The 22,052-nt window shown below is 35.9% G+C and overlaps 1 protein-coding gene across 4 annotated transcripts in view; it reads right to left on the reverse strand.

The window, feature by feature from the left end:
• Window positions 1-22,052, reverse strand: part of LOC131692963 (guanine nucleotide exchange factor DBS) — a 382,061-nt gene that overhangs the window by 215,031 nt on the left and 144,978 nt on the right. For all 4 annotated transcript variants that reach the window (XM_058980403.1, XM_058980402.1, XM_058980404.1 and 1 more), the window contains one exon: window positions 20,046-20,225. In XM_058980403.1, the coding sequence (XP_058836386.1) occupies window positions 20,046-20,225 (180 nt within the window). The remainder of the gene's footprint in view (window positions 1-20,045; window positions 20,226-22,052) is intronic.

Raw genomic sequence — 22,052 nt, forward strand, 5'->3', positions numbered from 1 at the left:
TTAAGTTACCGATCGTCAGATTAGCTTCCGGCTATGGCCAATACGATACGGGATTGAGTTCTGGGTAGGTTCGAGCAACAAGATGAGAGCTTTTTTGTGCGAGGTCAAATTTCCATTAGCCTCGTTATTCTTTTTTCGCCATTCAATAGATAGTGCGCGGGAGATGATGTGTGTACATTTTACCAGGCGAGTAATTGAAGGTTTGTGGCCTTCAAATTTTCCTTAAGTGCTGGATCACTGTTAGAGTAACCGTTGCCTCCCCTTCACCTTCGGAAAAGCCGGTCGGTGGTGAAAAAAAAATTAATATTTGCCCGCCAAAGTTTGGCACGGGGGTCAGTCGACTTTGGAATGGTATGGGGAAGTATGTTTCTGCTAGAATTGATGATTCTTTTTGTATCAAGTATGCATGTTATTAGCTTACGTTGAGGCTCATATTAGCCTAGAAGGTAGTAAGGCTGAATGCTTTTGTAAAATTTAGGAGAACCTCAATATGAGTAACTGCACAAACAACGAATGTGTATAGTGTTATTTTGTTATATAGGCGTAGTGATTGATTGTATGTGTGTTTGTCCCATCATAATTTCTTCTCGAATTTTATTTTTTAAATTGGACCTCGAAAGATCATGTTTAGTTCAAAATATTCAGTCAGTTTTTTTCATGTGTCAAAATTAGTACGGTCATTTGTCTGCAAATCATCTGACCGAATACCGTTTAGCCACACGCTATACGGCCGACTACAACTTGGCCGTAAGGGTGAATTGGCCGAATGGGACATTTGGCCGAATGGGACATTTGGTCGAATGGGACATTTGGTCGAATGGAACATTTGGTCGAAAGAAATATTTGGTCGAATGGGACGTTTGGTCGAATGGGACATTTGGTCGAATGGGACATTTGGTCAATTTAGACATTTGATCGAACAGGACATCAAAATCAAGTTTAGAATTGGACAATGTCGTTCCAAAACCCCAAATGAGCACAAATTTATATTGATTGTTCATTATAAAGTAGAGGACAACTAATAACATGTAACGTGATATATCGAAAATACGAATAAAGAAATTGAGCCACCTTGACAGCTTTTCATTTAATTTGTCTATTTTTGACACGATGTTATGAAAACCAGAAACTGTTAATAATTGTATAAAAACAGTTAACTTATGTAATGCGACAGATATTTTTGCTGTAGAGTAATTTCAACAAGAACATTCCATTTATATTAAAAAAAAATGATCAACCATGTTCTACTCAGATAATCCAACCATTTCGAGTAATTTTTTAAAAAAGGTGTATGCGATCTTGGTGCATCACCCGCAAAAATATTTTTTTTGGGAAGCGTCATTTATACAACAAAACTATCTGAGAATTAATTCTTCTGTGCGGGAAAAAAATGCAAATAAAAAAAATCAAATTTTTAAACTTTAATACGTAAGGCATAATTGATGATTGTCATAATGTACCGTAGGCATAATCGCAAGGCTTTCTTTATTACAGAGATATTAACCTTACGCTCGTTTTTTCGGGTTAGTAGAAAACTATGCGTTGCTATACCATACCTTCGTATAATTTTAACGGGAAACTGCAAAATGAAAAATACCATGCGAAATATTTATTCCTTAGAAGCGTAGAGTTCTTTCTCTATTATTTCTGTTGCTGAGCTGGATACTTTCTTTAAACAAGTAAGCAGTTTTAATTCAAGCACATTTCAAGCCTATTAGATGCATTACTAATACAATTGCACAAATAAAGCAAAATAATGGACAAACCTTATGTTTTGAAACATATTGAAACTTGGAGTGGAGGGAATCAGCATTCGGCTACTGATACGATTATGACGATACTTTTTTGTTTCGGCAACTGGCACAGTACACGAAAAAAGTCTCCCTCATATCAGACAGTTTCCGTAGTTCCCAAGAATATAATCATTGAGAACTGAATAATATGGGAGATAATCAATATAGAAGCAGTAATTGTAATTCTTTGCCTTCTGCTAAGTAGGAGTTCTTCACATTTCCTTTCGATCATGTCCATATGAAACTGCCTAGTCCTAGTTTTCCGCTCTAAGTTTATAACTGATTCGCTCTAGAATACCTATCCGACTTTCAATTTCATTGCTTTCGTTTCTCTTAGTCTCAATTTTGCCGAAAATAGCCAACAAAATCGATACAAAAATGCGCAATTGTGAAATAATCTGCTTTAATCGTTTTTGCATACTTATTTTATAAAATATGCATACCATTGTAACGTGACAGATTAAAGCCCGTTCACATATGTTAAAAATTGGTTGCATAGCTTGTTTAATTATATGGTCAAGTTTAAACCCTCAATGTAGTACAAAACCTCCATACTGCTCAGACAAGCGTCGCCATTCCCAAATTATTATTGGATAATAAGTATATTATATACCACATCAAACAATACATTTTGTATTTTGTTTCTAACTACATCTTTCCTTTTTTAGAACATGAGCTGTTCTTCATAGGTCATAGAACTGATTATTCTAAGATGATTTTTCGTTTTGTTTACAGTGTGTAGATTGCCGTTCTACACACATTCCTTTTATTACTATTATTTATCAAACCAAAATCAATTTAATTTAAGTTAGAAGTCAAAATATTAGGTAAAGGTTTTAATATTTAGTCAATCATATATCAACATATATATTGACTCAATACATCCCGAAATTGAGAAACAGGTATACCAGAAACAATTATTAGCATGACTATTAATAATAATGGTCTGGATTATAGAGATTATATCGTTAAATTTTAGGAGTGATTGGTGCCCATCACCTTAAACTCATTACTATTACTTGAAGTTATTTAAACAGTTCAAAAATTGATACAAAGGTGCAATTATGATAAACTTTGAACCTCTTAATACAACTTCACCAATGCTTATCAGGGTAATAATTTTATCGAATAGCTACGGTACTGTTAGCAATCGGTAGTTTTTGAATACAAAAATTCGTAGATTGAAGTATGAAATTTGTCATAACGAGCACCTGTACACGGAAAAAAATTATTCGCTAAATCGTGAATAAAGTGCCGTGAATTCTGGAACAACCAGGTTTTTACTTTACGAAAACAGGACCATGAACAAAAATCATGTGCTTTATAATTATGTTGAATTTCCCTTCAGTAACGCCCGCATAACGCTTTTTTAGTGGAAATATTGGTTTTTGTTTTGTGAACTTCAGTCACGGCCATGTCATTACCAAATCGATTTTATGTACGTGAACTAGTTCACAACTTTATGCACATTATCCATAAAATCAAAGATTGACTCATGATGTTATTCATAGATTTGGGAACATTAGCTCACAAAATCAAAACATTGTGGATATTTTCTCGTGAACAATTTCACGAAACTCGGAATTTTATTTATGAACCTATACAATTCTGGTGAACTAATTTTTGATTCCTAATATATTAGTCACAATCCACAGTATCCGTGTTCGTGAAATAGTTCACAAAATCATGAAATATTATTCATGTATTCGTGAGCTAGGTCATGATTCCTAGTATAATAGTCACGACTGACCAGCGTGCCCGTGAAATAAATCACAAATTTATGAAATATTCATGTATTCAGGAACTGGTTCATGAATCCTAGATTTACCACTCATACTTGTGAAATAGTTCATAAAATCGTCAAATATTATCCATGTGTTCGTGAGCCGGTTCATGATTCCTAATACATTAGGTACGAGCTTTAGATATAAGCAAATTATTAGGAGCTCGAACAGTGATGTCCGAACAGAAAACGAAAACTACGCTAAGCACAACAAATCGTGTTCGTGATATAGTTCATAGAATAAGATACCGCGAATCAGTAACGATTTTATAATGAAGTTCATATTGTCACGTTACTTCGAATAAAAACACTGATAGTAACCAAAAAACAGATTACGACAAGGCGAAGGAAATTACGAGTGCTATGATAAAACTGTTGATATCATGAACATGAGTCACATTACTCCACCTGTCAAATTCGACAGTAAGATTTAGAATAAAATATCGCGATAACGCGAACAAATTACGAAAATTAAGACCAGGATCCTGAAAAACATAAATCACACAATTTGTGACAAAAATATCAAAAATATCGACTAAGATCTTGAAATTATAAACATAAACTAGATCTCTACACGTGACTAAAATATCACGACAACGCGAATAGAAATTATGAAAATCATGACAAATTTCCTGAAATCAAGCACATAAATTACATAACTCGTGATTCAAATATAAAAAATCGTGATTAAGATCCTTCCTAAAATAATGAACTAGCATCGCTCTACTCACGACAAAAATATCAGGATAACGTTAATAGAAATAAAACCGAATGAAAATCACGACTAAAATCCTGAAGTCATGACCATAAATTCCGCTAGTCTGACAGTAAATCTGATAGAACTCATGAATAAAATAGCATGGTAACGTGATGAAAAATCACAAAAATTGCGAATAAGCTCCAGAAATCATGAACATTGTTTGACTGTCGGCTGTGTATTCCCAAATTATGGATTCTTGTTCAAACTAAACATGCCCAGGGAACAACAACAGTAGTTGAACCAAACATTCAAATGTTTAAATATTCGAGGCGAACTAGATTTTTGGAAACACAAAAAAAATCATGAACACGAGGTTTATTATTCATAATTTCAGGTCACCGTTTTCGTAAATCGTTCAGTTCACAAAATCGTGATCATTTTTCATGAATTTATGGACGGATTATTTCCATGTGGGCATTAATCTCTTCAAATGTTGCCTTTAATTTTACAAATACTAGGGTAGACGAGCCCTTATTCATTTCATTAGTCAATATGTCACACTATGTATTTCGTTGATAACCTCACTTAGAGTGACTGGTTTGCGCTTAAATAGGTACCATTATCTTTGCTTCATTTCTAAGAGGCAGTACAGTTAAAAATTTTGCCTGCAAAATATAAAATGCTCGCGTTTGAGCGAAGCGAAAAGTCGAGTACAACGTACCCTTATTCATCCTACCATTTGAGCTAATGCGTTGAATAGAGATAGCAGATACTGCTCTAATTAATGTGTTCAAATGGGTGGGATGAACAGAGGAGCTAAGATGAATCATAACTTCTTACTCTCAAAATGCTTTTAACTCGTACAGTATGCTTTTTATTTTCAATTAAATTGTTTTGATAGGAATACCCAAACCACGCAGTAGGAGCTACCAAAATTTTCCATGAACGCTTAGACGGGAGCACGGGAGCTCGTTGTTTAATTCCTACGGGCGAATATTGTCAAATACAAATTGCATCTAAATTGTTTTAGTTCGCGGAAAACTAACCCATTTGCAAAACGCCATCTAAACTAACCCGGTATTGCATTACATTCACCCAAAGTAGTGATCAATCACATCACAAACCAGCACAGCGATGACTGCCGGGACGGGTGATGTTGCAACCGTCGGCAGAAGACAAAAAAGCCATCTGCTTATAATTGTAGACCCCAAAATACTGGCGTCTGTAGTAGGCTAAAGTAGTTCTTCGTCAAAGCATAAAAAGTGTAATTAAAAATAACCATCCCAGTAGAGATGGAATCGCCAAAGTGCCTTTTCGCGCCTCGCTAGTAGCTTAAAATGAAGTATGACGAGGAAAAATGCTGACCATAAAAATTCCACCCATAATGATGAGGCTAAAGATGGGCTTATCATCTCTAATTTTGTTTGGACTTTGTGATTCCTCAGTACGTGTCGGTCGGTCGGTTGGTCACTCAGTCAGTCAGTCACTTTGCGAAATGATGTCACTCACTGCTTCGATTGTGACGCAATGTGCCAATCTTCCCGTAGCTAGTCTTTTCTCCCAGCAGTGCCAGGTCACATCTTCACTAATGGCGTAACCTCCTCGGTCGGTCGGTCGGTTGATCGATCCGTTCCAAGCCTCCGATGATGATTTACGGTCACGGAAGTGAGCAGCAGCAGCACGAGGCAGTTCATTTGGCATGGCCTACTGAGCTAACGGATCATTTGTGGTCAGTGGGAGATACTAAGTGCTGTCTTGAACGATGCCAATTTTGAACCGAACGCTAGGCTTTTGCAGCGGTTGGTACGGGTTATAAAACCATTATTAGCAACGAAAGCAGATCGCATACTATAACCGATGATGATCGGATCGTGGGTGATCGGTTGGTTGGCTTGAGTGACTGTGGCTTCGCCACAGTTGATTGATCACCCGTCATCACCCGATGATTCGTGGTTCCAAATGTGATTGGAACCGATCACCGCATTACAACAGTTCGACGGCGAAGATTGGTGCTCTGCCCCGTCCTCGGGCGTGAATTCCGATCCGACGAGGTCTCTCTTTTTGCGTCATTTGATGCCCGGTTGCAACTGGGTAATGGTGGCAGGCAAATAGAAAAATTCGCTATGCTGCTACTGCTGACCGACTGGAGTTTCTTTGTAGGGTTTGCTTTACTGTTGTTTTGGCGTTTATCAATGTTCGCACATTTTTTGAAGAAACAGATTGGCCAAACGTTTTGTGGTGTTTATGTTTGTGCAGATTGTTTTGTTTGTTTTACATTTCAAGCGAGTTTTAGTTGCTATTATGATGGTCAATAAAATCCGCGATATGTTGGTTATTAGGTTATGCACGTGAAGGTCTTCGATGTAGTGCAATTTTTTTGGTGAAAGGCAGACTGATCGATTCGGTGCATTCAGTACACGTGTACAATTTTTGAGCCAACAATGGCCCTGACTCAGTTTTCGACTTGGTGAACAAGGCGATTCTGACAGTTTCTCCAACTGGCGGTAAGCAATTAAACTGGTTAATCATGTATCAACCTGTTTTCACACTCGACAAATTCCATTACACTAACCTTGCTCACGTTGGACCATCAAACAGTAAACCCACTTTTGCAAAGTCATAACGAGTAAATTAGTTTCTTCCCCACCATCTGACGACCGACAAAAGTTTTAACCGATCACGAAGAAAGTAATTTGCTACCGCTAGAAAAGCTGCTCATCCTGTGCAATATGTTTTCTTCAAAAACAGTGGCGTGGTGTATTTACCCAAATTAACCGGGAATCGACAAACCTGTTTTAGTCCACCTAGTGGTGCAATTGCGCCTTTCTCATTTATCCAAACTATGATTCATTAGCTGGTTTTGTTCAAGAGAATTGTGGAAATGTCTATTACATTCTTATTTCACTTAGCACTTTAACTTTAAATAAAAAAGTAAATGAGAGACCGGGGGTAGTTGGCGGTGTTTTCAGTTTCCATTTTTTACCGCTTTGATGTAGATCGATCTTGCAAAATAGAACATCCCTAAATTTTATCAAAGTGTTTGTTGCATTGTCTTCGTTTTTATAGACAAAAAATTGTGACGCGAAAAACGTCAGAAAATGGAAATTCAATTACATCAAAGGTTCGTGCTGAATGTTTTTTCAATAAAATTGTATATTAACCGACAATTGCCAATATATTTCAGTCTCAATACCCCGGCATTTAACTTTGACGCGTATTTCATATTCAAATGCATATTTTCGAAATTTTTCAGGCGACTAGCCGAAGTAAATATCCCCTGCATTGATGAGATACACAACGTTTTACTTTGGAGTGAATTCCAAAAATAAAAATATTTGATGACTATATTTACACTGTAAATAGTAGCGCCAGAAACCCTTCATCTTATTTCGGTATACGAGGTTTATGAAAGAAATGCGGGTGTGAGGGTGGTCCAAGGAGAAGGGAATGATGAAGGAGGAAGGTGTGAGGGCAAGGGGGGCTGGGTGCTGAGTTGCGACACAATACTCTACCGCAAATGTTTCATTTGAGACTTGGTTTGAGAACATCGGTTCAGTCATCACCGAAGAACCGATGTGACTTAAATTGTGGAATATGCCCGGAATCCTGGACTTCTGGAATCCTCGATAATGGACCATATATCCAAAGAATGTTTGATTGGCAATCAGTGATCTAGACGCGCGAATCGAAGTAATTTGAAGACCGTTTCAATAGTTTTTATCCTCTGCGGTGTTACGAAATTTACCGATTTATATGGGAAATTCCAGTGTGACCTTACTAACCAACCTGTAACTCCGAAACCAAGAGTCAGAACCGAATGAAATTCAACAGCAGTCAATAGCAATTTGAATCAATTATGTAAAAATCTGTAGAGAATTCGCTGGGTAATAGGTGTGATATTTGCTTAGGAACTGGGCGAGTTCCCCTGAGGCATCATGAACCGTCATAGGTGGCCAATGTGGTGAAAGCTTCTTTGATTGATCATTAGTGACTCGCAAAATAGAGTAATGTTGCACCAATTTTATTATGTTTTAAGTCATTTGGACATCATGGTTGTACCAGTTTATATGGGAATTTGCTGTGTGACCGCACTCTTTAACCCGTAACTACGGAACCGGAAGTCGGATCAACTAAAAATTAAAGAGCAGCTTATGGGACCGTTATACCTTCCAGATGAAACAAGGTTTGTGAAAATCGGTTCAGCCATCTCTGAGAAAATTGTGTGAGTTTAAATGACACACACACACATACACACACATTCAGGATCCTTTATCCTCTGAAGATGATGCTAACCCGCATCGAAACGTCGGACGAAGAAAAACGTTTTTCATTCCGTAGACTGCTAAGCCGAAATATTAACCCAGAACAAAATATTTGTTATTTCATATTTAGTGGGTGGCGAATAGTGAATCAAATCACACTGCCCTTGAATGAAATCACAAGTTTATATTCGATACGGCTCATTGCGATGTCTTAACGGAACCGTGGGTGTTTTATATATTTACAAAATGTAACTACCAATAAAACCAAATGTGATTGAGTGTTCGTCGGATTTCATGTCGTCTACTGCATCTTGAAATTAATTTACTTTTCTCTTATCATTCACGTAAAGATAGCCAATCTATTCGCACACGGCTCAGGAGAACTGATCCATCAAAGACAAACAGTAAACGGGGCAGCACGATACTACTCAATTTGCTTATAAACGAATGACCTGACCATCACCTAAAGCAGGTCGCCAAATTCAAGGGACTAATTTATAGGCGAACGAATGATAATAGACCGACCTATCGTCACACAAACCGTCCTGGATGCTCTCTCAGTTTGGAACTGGACGAAGAACGACATTCGAGGAAGATAGAAAAGTTCCTCTCACTCTTTATTTTTTGTCATTTCATCATAAACAACTGGCCACCCTTCATCGAACCTGTGTAAAAGTTCAGCTGGCAACCGCTCAACGAGGATAAGCATCTGTTTGATGCTTATCCGGCTTTCCAAGATCAGACTGTTTTGACAATCATTCGCTATATACATATACTCCTTTCACAGAGCTATTTTGCCCATCTCTAATCGGTAATGCCGTGTTCGTGCTCACGATCAAATGTTCTTCCTCACCTTTTGCACTTACGGGTCACAAAACCTGCGCTGAAGGTGCTGGCTGTTGGGGTGCTTGATGCTGTGTTTGCAGTTGAACAGTTGTCATAAATTTGGCTTTTTGTGATTCAGATAATGGTAGTTGGATTGATTTACCGTAGATGTGTTAGCAGTACTACAGTACTTGCATATGCGGGTGAGGTTGCGTCCTCGCCACAAAAACATATTCTGTGTAAGTGTGTACATTAGGGCATTGCAAAAAAAATTTTTTTTTTAATTCTTAAAGGCCCCCCCCCCCCCTCTCATATTGTGACAAAGGTCAAAGTAAGCTCAGATGCCAAATTTCACATCATTTGGACAATTTTAGACCCCCGCCCACTTCGCTTGAAATTTTTTGAAATTGGTAGTATGGGAAAATATGGAGGATAAATACATTAAATGCTATAACTTTTGAAGTAGCAATCAGAAAATTACAATTATTACTTGAAAGGAAATAATCTTAGTATTTGAATAGAGATATTTTTGTTTCTAGGAAAATACGGGAAAGTGGGGTACTGGATCATTTTGGCCCTAAAATCCCATATGTTTAATGATTTTTCTGCTCCGTGATGCAAATCATACATATTTTGTAGTTTTTCTAATGTGAAAAAATCTCAAAAATCGATCGGAGCCTTTTTGACCTTTGTCCAAATACGAGAAGTTGGGGTTAAGTGGCCTTTTGTCATTCGTATTAAACTTCATCATTTTCTCGTGCATACATCTCTATTATTCTTCATTCAATTTTCATAAACTATACCTTGTTGAACGTGCAAAATCCTTAGAATTATAACAAAAATAGATTCGTTACCGGTAAAATTCAGGAACATCAAATTATCTGACATATAGTGTCGATTTCACATTTTTATCATAAAATCGCACATATTAACTCCATTTAACAACAAAATTCTTATTTGATTTACTTTTTTTAGTGTAAAATATGCTTAGGGATCACATGAGAAAAGTTTCATTCCTGAAAAAATAGGGGAAGTTGAGGTATTAGGACAAGTAATGAAAAAAATGAGATTTGTAGAGTAAATATCAAAAAAAATTATGTTTCTGAATTTTAACTCTAACGAATCTATTTTTGTTTTATTCCTCAGAATTTTACACGTTCAGCAAGTTACATTTTATGAAAATTCATTGAAGAATAATAGAGATATATGTATGAGAAAATGATAAAATTTAATATGCATGACAAAAAGCCCTATAACCCCAACTTCTCGTAATCGTAATCCGTTCGATTTCTAAAATTTTTTCGCATTGGAAAAACTACAAAATATGTATTATTTGCGTCACGGAGCAGAAAAATCATTAAAAATATGGAATTTTGGGGCCGAAATGACCCAGTACCCCACTTTCCCGTATTTTCCTAGAAACAAAAATATCTCTATTCAAATACTAAGATTATTTCCTTTCAAAAGAAGTATAAATTGTAATTTTCTGATTGCTACTTCAAAAGTTATAGCATTTAATGTATTTGTCCTCCATATTTTCCCATACTACCAATTTCAAAAAATTTCAAGCGACGTGGGCGGGGTCTAAAATTGTCCAAATGATGTGAAATTTGGCATCTGAGCTTACTTTGACATTTGTCACAATCAGAGTCGGAAAATGTTTTTTTCATTTGCCGAAATCAGGCGAAACTGACGAAAGAAAGAAGCTTCTTTCCATAGCACTTTGCGAAATCGAAAATGAAACAACGGGCTAGGACAAAGCAAGCATGTAGCAGAGCGTTTTCATTATTCTCTCCGCATGCTCGTTTTCGCTTTGAGATTCATAATGATATTGGTAACTTCGATATTGACCTTACTGCTGGGGAAACGAAAATTCACTAGCAATGATATTTATTTGTCGATGCTCGATTCTGTAGATTTGCGAGCTAATGATGGTATTGTAAGACGGAAGCCTGATCGGTGTGCATATTTCTCATTTTAACTATGTTCTAGTTGCATTATTAGATGCACATTGCATTAATTTCATTTAATGAATGATAATCGCAAATTACTGACCATGCATCAAAACGAAATTGAAATTCGGATTGTCATGGGAAAACGAAAGTCGCTGCTGCTGCTACTCGTTTTCGTAGAATCGAGAGAGAAGGGGACATCGCCTTTATTGTTTTATTTTTTCATGCATTTAGCGACGAAAGAGGCAAGGAAAGGACGAAGATGAATTCTCTGAATTTCGTCGTTCATTGAATAGGTATGAGAATTTTAGGCTCTATATGAGAGGGGGGGCCTTTAAGAATTCAAAAAAAAAAATTTTTTTGCAATGCCCTAGTGTACATCTTCGAATTATGTGTATTTGCAGTTGGTTCACGGGGGTACGCGTTGATAGCTTTTACAGTAGACTGGTTCAATTTTTGACTTTTAGCTCCACCAGGCTCTATTGATTCCTTTTATGGCCCTTTTTAATTGTGCAAATTTTGGTACCGATCGGTTGTGTCTACGGACCCTCCAAAAATTTCAAAGTTTATATGGAAATTAGCGTGGAAAATCGGTTAAAATTGAAAATAGATTCTTTAAAAATCACCTAATTAATCAATTCACGAGAACACTATATATTTCTAAAGGTATTCTTCAACTGAACACATTCGTGGAACATTCTAAGTTTATGAAAACTCGCTGAGAAAAGTTATTAACTAAAGAAGCAGCATGACTTCAAAACAAGTGGATTTTATTATTAATCATAGCAACCTTGTTTGAATAGCTCCATCGTAATACAAGTGTAAACTAGGTTTACCACCAACCGCTCCCGTATGGAAGCTGCAGCTATTCAAACAGGGTTGCTACTAGAAAATCGATTTGGTAATTACAAGGCGGAAACTGTGACTGAAGATCACAAAACAAAAACAAATATCCTCAAAAATCAAAGCGTTACGCAGGTCTTACCGAAGAGAAATTCAACATCATGATTTTTGTTCATGGTCTTCTTCATGATTCATGAAACAATTTTTTTCCCTATAGAGTAGTATTAGGTCAAATAGGTATGGGGATACAATACGTATAGGGTATTATCTTTGCTATGTTATTGCAGAAGTCGTTCATGTTGCGTGAATTAGATACACGGTAGAGAACATCGTTGACGACTGTCATTTCGGCTGTAACTGTGGATCGGCTATACTAGTTACGGCATCGTTTATGGTTTCGTGTGTTGTTCTGCGAAAACGCATTATCTTTTGTCCTCAGTACAGTAGATTCAATCAATGTAAAAAAACATCAAGTGATTTTTTTTACGTAGGTCAGCCGTTTGAGAGCACTATAGATCACTACTATAATGTAAATTTAATTATTTTAACAGAAAAATTGTGCGTGATTTCGTGCGAAAAACGCCAAAAACAAGTGAAGAGGACATAAAGAACACAATTTCTGTTCAAAATGGCGCCAGTATTCGATCAGTCTCTAATCAATTCAAATTTCCGTTCGAAACATGACGTGTACGTTTAAAAGGAAAAATGCTCGTCATCAATGAAAGCGCATCAGATATTTCGCAGGAGTTAACTATATAATTTAAGGTGTTGTCAAATTAGATAATCGAAAAAAAAACATGATCGAAAAAGAGAAGGAAAAAATGATCCTAAACGCAAAAATGATCATTGCACAGCTAAGCAAGCAACCACGTGAGCCGGAATGCACAACTTCAATTCCACACTCTGGCGACGATGAGGACACCAAACAAGTCATTCGTAAGTACAAAGCCAGATACACCTGCTGAAAAACATGTTTTTTCAACATTTCCTTCCGCGGTTTCATGATTTTCACATTATTGGCCGCTTCCTCACCTCAACGACTTGACTTCTATGTATTGTATTTATAATAATGTGTTAATTTTTTAAAATAATCTGCGGTATGCCTATTTTTCATATAAAAGTTGAACCACTGATTTTCTAGACGTGTACCCCGAGATTTCAAAAACATTGAAAAAAAAATACCTTCGTCTTATTGGATTTAGCTTGAAAAATATTTTATCAGGCATAACATCACTATTGCCAAAACGTTGTCAGATGTACATATAACCTTTCCAACGAATGCTTGTTTGTTGAAATCAGTGCAATCGCACGAGCGCCTGACCTACTTGACCCCACTCTACTCTACGTACGAACTATCAACAATCAACTCAAAGTACAGGAAAATGAAACGTACAACGGGAATAATTGTAAAAAAAAAAACAACCTAATCCACCTAGCAGTGAGATGAGACTTTTCTTACACATGCAGAACTCCTTTATTAGTTTGCAGTTTCTGGTCCTGCACAAATAAAATAAATAAAGCAAAAAATGCAAAACAAAATGTTTTCAAATTCATAAAATGAGTACAATGATTTGTATAAATCAAATTAATAAAATACATAAATCAAATTGGATTAGCTCATTGAATGAAAAATTAGTCATTATTTAAAAATAGTTATCAAATTAATTAAATAAATTAAATTGACTCAAACTAACAAATTGAATAAAATAAATAAGTGGAATGACTGATTATGAAATATTAAAATTAAAGAAATGAACAAAATGAATCAAACGAATCAATTAATTCAAATGAATCCTATGAAACAAATCAAATGGATAGAACGAATTCAATAAATCCAGTGAAAAGAATGAATCAAATGAATGAGATGTATAAAATGAATAAAATAATTGGAATGAATGAAAAGAATAAAACTAATAAAAGAGTAAATACATTGAATAAAATAAAAAAAAACGAATCAAATAACCGAAACGAATAGAATTGATTAAATGAATAAAAAGAAGAAGAAAATGGATTGATTAAAATTAAAAATAAGGCGATGTTAAAAAGTTATAAATAAATTGAAAAAAATAAATTGTGTCAAATAAATAATTTGGATGAAATGAATAAATCTGAATAATAGTCAAATTATTAAAATGGAGAAACTAAAAACATGTATGAACTGAAAAAAGCAAAGAGAATGCATAGAAGGAAAACAATGAATAAAATAAGTTAAATGAATGATATGAATAAAATGTACAAAAAAAACTGATCAGAGTGAATCCAAAGAATGTAATGAATAAAATAGACTAAATGAACCCAAATAAACAAAATGAATAAAATGCTGAATGAAATAAATCATTAAAATGCAAAAATCATATACTTAAACCTAGTCAAATATTAAAAATGAATAAAACAAACAAGACGAATAAAATCCATGAAATGAAGAAACTGAAAAATTGTCTATTTAAAATGAAATTAAAAACCATTTTTGAATAAAGTAAATGAATAAACCGGATTGTACGAATTGAGAACTATTGTATCAGAAAGTTATACATTGTTTTTGATAATCCCATTATCTGAAAAATGGCAAATTAATATGGAATCAACTTTCTAAAGTTTTCATTCTTTTTTGTTTTAACCTTTTTGTTTCCTTGTTCTTTTCTTGGCGGCGTCGTTAACGATTATCTGGTATTTCTACTTTATTGATGAACCTTAATTAGTTATCAGGAACCTGGAACGTTCAATTTGTTTTGGAATTCAAAGTTGTCATTTTGGTTACATATTCCCAAAAAAAAAAGATTTTTCTGCAGAATACGTAAATATCCGCAATTGAAAATAGTAAAGTAAGACAAGGTCACATATACTTTCAAACCTCTTAAACTGAGAGCGACACGGAAAGAATGCAATTCGTGAACGAGACAGGTAGAATTTTCAAAATTTTCATTTATATTGATGTAAATAGTGTGAAGTTTCTAGGCAATGTCGATAGCACAAAAGCCATGCATTCAGTAGATAATAATGTACGCTCTTTGAAGTCATCCTTATAGCGTGTATATTGTTTCGTTCGGAATTCTCGTTCAGGAAATATGGATAAATGAGCCCTATACAAACCAATACTACGAAAAAGAAATAGTTCTAATTTTCAAGGTTCATTTGTTGTTACAGAGTAAAATGTAAATCAAACGTTTCAGTACACAGTATATCCAACGCCTCTCTAATAATTGTGACTGAAACATAAATTGATTTACTTAGTATAGAGCAAAAATGGACAACGATAAGTTATAAGAAACATTGTACTTGTATTCCCCATCGAGAATGGGGTCTTTAGGAGACTTATTTTCCCGGATCTAATTCGTATTGGGCTTTGATTCGTTATTCTTCATGATAGTTCATTCCAATGCAATGAATATATATTTTCAATAATAGCATTACAAAAAAGATATTCTTACTTTTCACATGACATATTTGAGCATATGATTCATTTAAAATTCAATTCAGATACGAAAAGATTACATAACGCATGTGGAATGTCTCTTATTAAAATTTTCATCTTCAAACATCCATATTACCCAGTTAAATTAAATATTTTTCTAGAGAACCATGAATTTCCTTAATTATAGTGTATATAAAAGCTCTGAATAGAACTGAATTAAATTGGAGTTGATATAGTTTACGAATTTTGGTCGCCTACCAACTCATAGTTCAACGTTTCGGAGGGAAACACCTTTCATCTTGAGGTTGTGAACATTTGTAAATAGTTATAGTTTTCTCATAATACAATCATTTTGTAAATTTTCTCAGGACTATAGGGTAATTTACTTACCAAGTAGGATGTAATATTAAGCTATTTTTCATACACTAAAATGTACAAATCTATTTACAGAGTAACGGCAGACAAAAAATAGTATTGTCTTTTCAAACCTCCACAATTACATCGCACACATGATTGGGCATTAATAAATGTTTCAGGTTATCAGAAGATCTTATCACACAACTTAGAAATGGATTGAGAAACAACAAGAAATATGTGAGTCGTGACAGTTACCAGGAACACGAATGAAGGGAGAGAGAGTGAGAGAATGAGTGAGAGTGAGAAAGGGAGAGGGTGCGCGTGAGAAATGGAAAATGATGTTTAGATCCGTGACCTTATATTTAAAGGTATATTATGCGATATATTGATTCCTTACATCCTTATTATAAATAATGTAAGTAGTAATTTTTACGCCAGGACCAGTATAAACAACCTAAATCTTGCAAAAGAGCTAAAGTTTCGCTAGAGCTTTGGGATTCAAAAATACAATTGCTTTCGGTGATGCCGCGAGTATAATTATATGAGAAATCTTTTATCTCACTACTAGGTGAATTACTTGATGTTTTAAGTGTTAATATACCATCAACATTTACCTCACGATTGAATGCAACGCCTAATCCAAGGGATAATTACATGAACTCTAGAAAAATTTCACCATGAACGAATTATTTTGTTTTTGAAATGAACTTACATATTAATTTTCGAGAAGTAGTTCATTTATTATAGAGGTAATTCACATTTTTTTTTCAATATCGAATTCCTTGAATCAAGTAGATGTGTTTTCATATCCCGATATTCAAAATCGGTTTAGTTTTGCCCCTAAAATACCAGTAAAGCAATACTCTGTATGAAAAGGTCTCCTTTTTAATTAGTGAAAATTAGTAAGGGAGGAATAAAAATACAAAACGTTTAATATCTCCGCCGCTCGTAAATGGATTTTAACAATCTATAGCTTGTTAGAGAGCTATTTTCATAAGCTTTTTACTTCTATCTAGTTTGTGCGATGTGATCGCTTTGTTCGAAAGTTATTCGCTTAAAACCTTTTGTTTTGACAAGATCACTCATATCTCAGAGAGTAAACAAAATATCGAAAAACAAAAATAATAGTGTCAAATGGTAACGTTAGACCTTTCATTTGAAACCAGTTTCGTTAAAATCGGTTCAGCCATTGCTGAGATAATTACATGACATTTTGTACATACATACATACACACATACACACACAGACAGACATTGTCTCAATTTGTCGAGCTGAATCGATTGGTATATGAGACTCGGCCCTCCGGGCCTCGGAAAAAGTTTTCAAAGTTTGAGCGAATCCTATACATTTCATTTGTAAGAAATGTAAAAAGACTAAAATGTTTAAATGGCCAATAGGCTTCAAGTTTTTACAAATAAAAAACAGAATTAGGTCAGTCGCATTCATCTCCCGATGATGCCCTTGGTCTTCCTTTTCAGCTTCTGCTGCACTTTGCGGTTGCACCACAACGTAAAACGAAACCAGGCTCTCGATATTGTAAATGTCAGATCAACTATATCCGGCGGACAAAAAGTGCCTCACGATGTCCAACTTCTTCGTTCCGGAGTGGAGTTAGCAATACGAACATGATGCATAGGTGAATCTACCACCAGATGGAAGCATGCAAAATCACTAAAATTGGTCCATTTTAATGCATACGTTATATATTAAGTTTAGAAAATGAACTTGCAAGAATTAATCTTTTATCATTATCGATCATTTTAGCTACCAACAAACGATTTTCCAGACATTTTCATTTTTTGGTAAACTTTATCCAGCATCTTGGGCAAATGGAAAAAATGTATTTGTTACTTTTGATCACAACGTAATGAAACCGGTCATATTTTAATTTTGAGCTCCCCAAATCCTTTTTTGAAATTTTAAAGAGATATATATTTATTGGGAATTGGGCGAAATAGAACGTTTTATTAAAGCAGTCATTACCGAGTTTCTTAACTGCATGACAAAGTCTAGTAGTTATCTTCTTCAGACGAGCAAGCAATGAAGTCAAAAAGTTGCCTGAACCGCTATGCTCATTTTATTGTGAATATATTTTTGTTTTCTTTTATCACCGCGTCAGGTCGCTTTCCATCAAACATCCACTTCCTATTCATTGTAATTCACTCATGCACTCTATCTATCCATACGAATATCATAAAAAAATATGTACGCATGAGCGTTTGAAAATGTTTAACTAATTTTCCTAATTTAGCTACTTTGTTTTTCTTCCCATGGCACTTAGAAAGATGTGCGGATGGGCTCACGCGAAGGAGATTTGAGAAAAGCTCACAATTTAAGTCATTGTTCCGCTCATTCGTCAAATAGCAACTGCCGACAGTTTACATATAATTATTCATTTCCAAATTAACATACACAGATAAACTGCCACATTTTCCCAACGGCGGAAAACAAACCCCGTCTCAATATGATCCAATTATTGTTTCCTTACTTATCATTACCCAATGAAATATCGTCGAGCATAAAGCAAAACAAAATATGTAGAGTGCCTTACGATAGCTGAAATATTGCCGATATGTCTGCCTTTGCAAGAGATGCATTATTTCGTAATGTTTCAGACTGCAATTATGGACCTCCGCATAATGCAACGTGCCAGGATGTGGCAAACTATGGTGGTACCTACATTAGCTCAGCTCTACTGGCTGGGAAAAGTGCGCGGCAAAGGCGGCAATAATGGAACCACGCGTGCTCTGGTGGATGGCGTCGTGGTCGAGCTGGTTAGTGGGCGCAAGCACAATTTTTTGGTAGATTCAATGTTTACAATCGATTTCGTTCGATGCGACCCCCGGTATGATTATGAATTTATAAATAAAGGAAACAATTTAATAATTACCTATTAAGGTACATTTTGCGGTACACCATGATCATGTTTTGAGGATAGTTAAGTACGGTGATTAGTTATGGAATTTGCGTTTCGACTTCGTTTCATCAGAATATGACACCAACTTAATGAAAGGACGAATTGACCCACTATTTGTGTTTCTGAGAAAACCTTTAGTCCTGCATGATGTCACGCAAGAAAAGGAGTTCTCATTAAGCTTGCGGGACATCACGTAGAACTAGGGGTTAGGGCTAGGGCTCGGGTTCAGAAACACAAATAGCGTTTGCGGTTTTTGGCGTCAATTCGGCACTAGCATAGTCCTGTCACCAAGTTAGTGTTGGATTCTGATGAGACGAAGTGTAAACGCAAATTCCATAACTAATTTAGTTTTGTGCTCTTCACGCGCAAAGATGGTTTCAAACAATTTTCGCCTTAATAAAGAAAAGCGAATGACGGTGAGTTAATCACACTAAATGAAAGCGAATACTTGATTTGATCATAATAGAAAATTTAGAATTGGTGCAGCAGGTTAAGAGCAGATGGATATCTTTCCAGCCAATAAAAAATATGGACATGCTATAAAAAAGGAAAATACCAGTCCATAAAAAAATTAACGACAGCATTTTCTCAAGAGAGAAAACAATTATCAAAACGATGCTTCTCATATTTTTGTTGCGAAATCTGCAATGCTAAAAGTTAACATAAAACCACCGATATCTAACAGCAACCCGTCTAATCAATTTTATGAACAATCCGCCGTTCTCACAATTCGCAATAATAACTAACCCAAAAAGAAAAAAGTTCTCAGGCTTAAGTTGTGCAATCGCACGTTATGGGTCGTCAATGGCTGTGTCAAAATCTGCCGCCACCCGCGGTTCATCCAATCGAGCCAGCATTCACTCACTTTCCAAAACAAGTACTCATCTGCTTTTAGCATTGCAGTAATAAAAATAGCTTCGCAATAACGAGCATAATATGGCAGAGATAGAAATGAGACGAGGTCTAAAAAAATTAAACCATACTTGTGTTTGGTCTGCATTTCGTTGTTGCCGTTGCCGCGCCACAGCCGACACTTTTCGCTTTTTTTCGCATTCATCAAACTGGTGCGAATTGTGTTAATTGAAAACTAAAGAAACTTATGTTTCGCCGCTTTAATGGCTAATGTTGTGGGTTTGTCTTAGACCTCCCCCATCAGCTATCAATTTCGCAACCCACCCACGCAACTAAGATCGCACCTACCTTATTGTACGAGCGCCTGGTTCGAAAGATGGGATGCGGTGCTCCTCCCGGGGGCTGCAACGGGACGGCCGGTTCCGGTGTAACCGTTTGTACCGGTCGTGGCGGTTTCAGTGTTAGCTTCTTCAGTGTCGTCACCCGCTTGTCACACATGAGCTGCACATCGTCGATTCGCTGCAGGACCTACGGGAGAAAATACAGCGTTAGAGGATTAGGTGAAATAGTAGATCAAGTTTTTAGCGAATTTTGACCCAAAGAGGAACTCACTTTCAAAAGAGGTCTTTTAAATAAACTGTCGAATGTTTTACACAAAACCGAAAATATTCAATTTCTTGAGCCCGAAGGTGGGGGCCACTTTGGAACTAGTGGACTGGTAGGTTTCTCTTGCAACTCTTTCAAGAGATCCCGTTCTGGTCGCGGTTTGTTCGAGCGAACTGGACTTAATTCCCTTCCATGACGTTCGATTTCGGCCAGTTTTTTCTTTGGTACTTCCTTGATAACTGACACTAGAATGTTTGGGTATTTGCGCTGGAGCAGCTTGGAGTTTTCTTCGCGCATTTCGTTTCGGTAGTGAGACATTTTTCGATTTTTTTTTGACGTCTGAATTTGGAAAAAAGTTTCTAAACGAATGACCACGGAGTAGCAAAGTAAATGAAGGCGCCTACTGTGATGGATTTTGTTTAGTGACCTTCACGAGCAAGAGGTTATGTCGTTTTCGCTTGAGGCAGAAACTAACTCAGTTTCGGACCTAACTGCTGTCAAACCGTTTGTTTGAAGCCAGTTTCGAACCTAGGTTATGAGCCGTTGAAATGAAAACCAGGTTGGGTTCTAACCTGAAATATATTTCGGGTTCGCTGTTTTGCAAGAACCCAAATCAGTTCCATTAAAATCGTTTGCATGAATCTAGTTAGAAACTAACCCAGGATAGTTGCATCACACAATCATTTTTAATGGAATGGACATAAGTTATCAAGAGTTAATACCGTTCCAACACATATTAAATCCTTGGTAGCATCATTGCTGGTCGCTTTCATCTCCATCGTTTACGTATTTCACGGCTTGATCTGTAGAGGGCGCCACGAGTTAGCAAACAACCACAGAAAGCGGTGAAAAACGAAATTTTTTTTATCAAAATTGTTGAAGTCACATTTTAGTCCGCCATCTTTGAATCGTCATTTTTATTTTTTTTATTTTGATAACATATTAACTCAAATTCGTATTTTTACCCTTTCTTAGGTCATTCCTCCAATAAATTTAGTTTACTTTAGAGCCTTACCATTAGTTTTGTGTTTCTGATCGTCACTGAGGAAGAGGGCTACTCGCAGTTTTGGAAGTCCACGCGCACCTAACCTTAGACAGAACGTCAACACGATCGCCAATTTGTCTTGAAAAAAAATCAGTAAATGATGACGTAAATCAAAGCTTTTTGAATCCTAAAACTGTTTGCTTCTAATTCTCCATTCTAATTCCAAATATTTCAGTAGCATATAGAAACATTCTGTTATTTCAATTTGATCAGTGACAATAGCGACCTTATAGCTCGTACTAAAACAACAGTTTCGGAGGGTTTTAGATCATTTGATCGAAAGTTTGGTCGAAATACCGACTGCTGTTTTGCCGTATGCTATTTAGCCGAATGAGTCATTTGCCAGAAAGGGTTATTTGGCATAAAGAGTCACTTAGCAGAGAGGGTCACTTGACAGAAAGGGTCATTTGACAAAAAGGGTAACTTGGCAGACAGGATATTTGTCAGAAAGGGTCACTTTACAGAAGGGCTTATTTGGCAGAAAGGGTCACTTAGAGGAAAGGATAATTTGGCAGAATGGTTCATTTAGTAGAAAAAGTCATTTGGCAGAATGCCGTTCGGCCGTTGGCAGAATGTAATTTAGCACGCACAATATTATTAAGCCTAGTACTGTTTGACCAACTGATTAATGGTTGTGTGGAATTAAGTAATAATCGCATCGCCATTCAATCATATGATTCATTCAACAAAACTATCCTATTGTC

This window comes from Topomyia yanbarensis, chromosome 3 (genome assembly GCF_030247195.1).
Source record: "Topomyia yanbarensis strain Yona2022 chromosome 3, ASM3024719v1, whole genome shotgun sequence".
Lineage (NCBI taxonomy): Eukaryota > Metazoa > Arthropoda > Insecta > Diptera > Culicidae > Topomyia > Topomyia yanbarensis.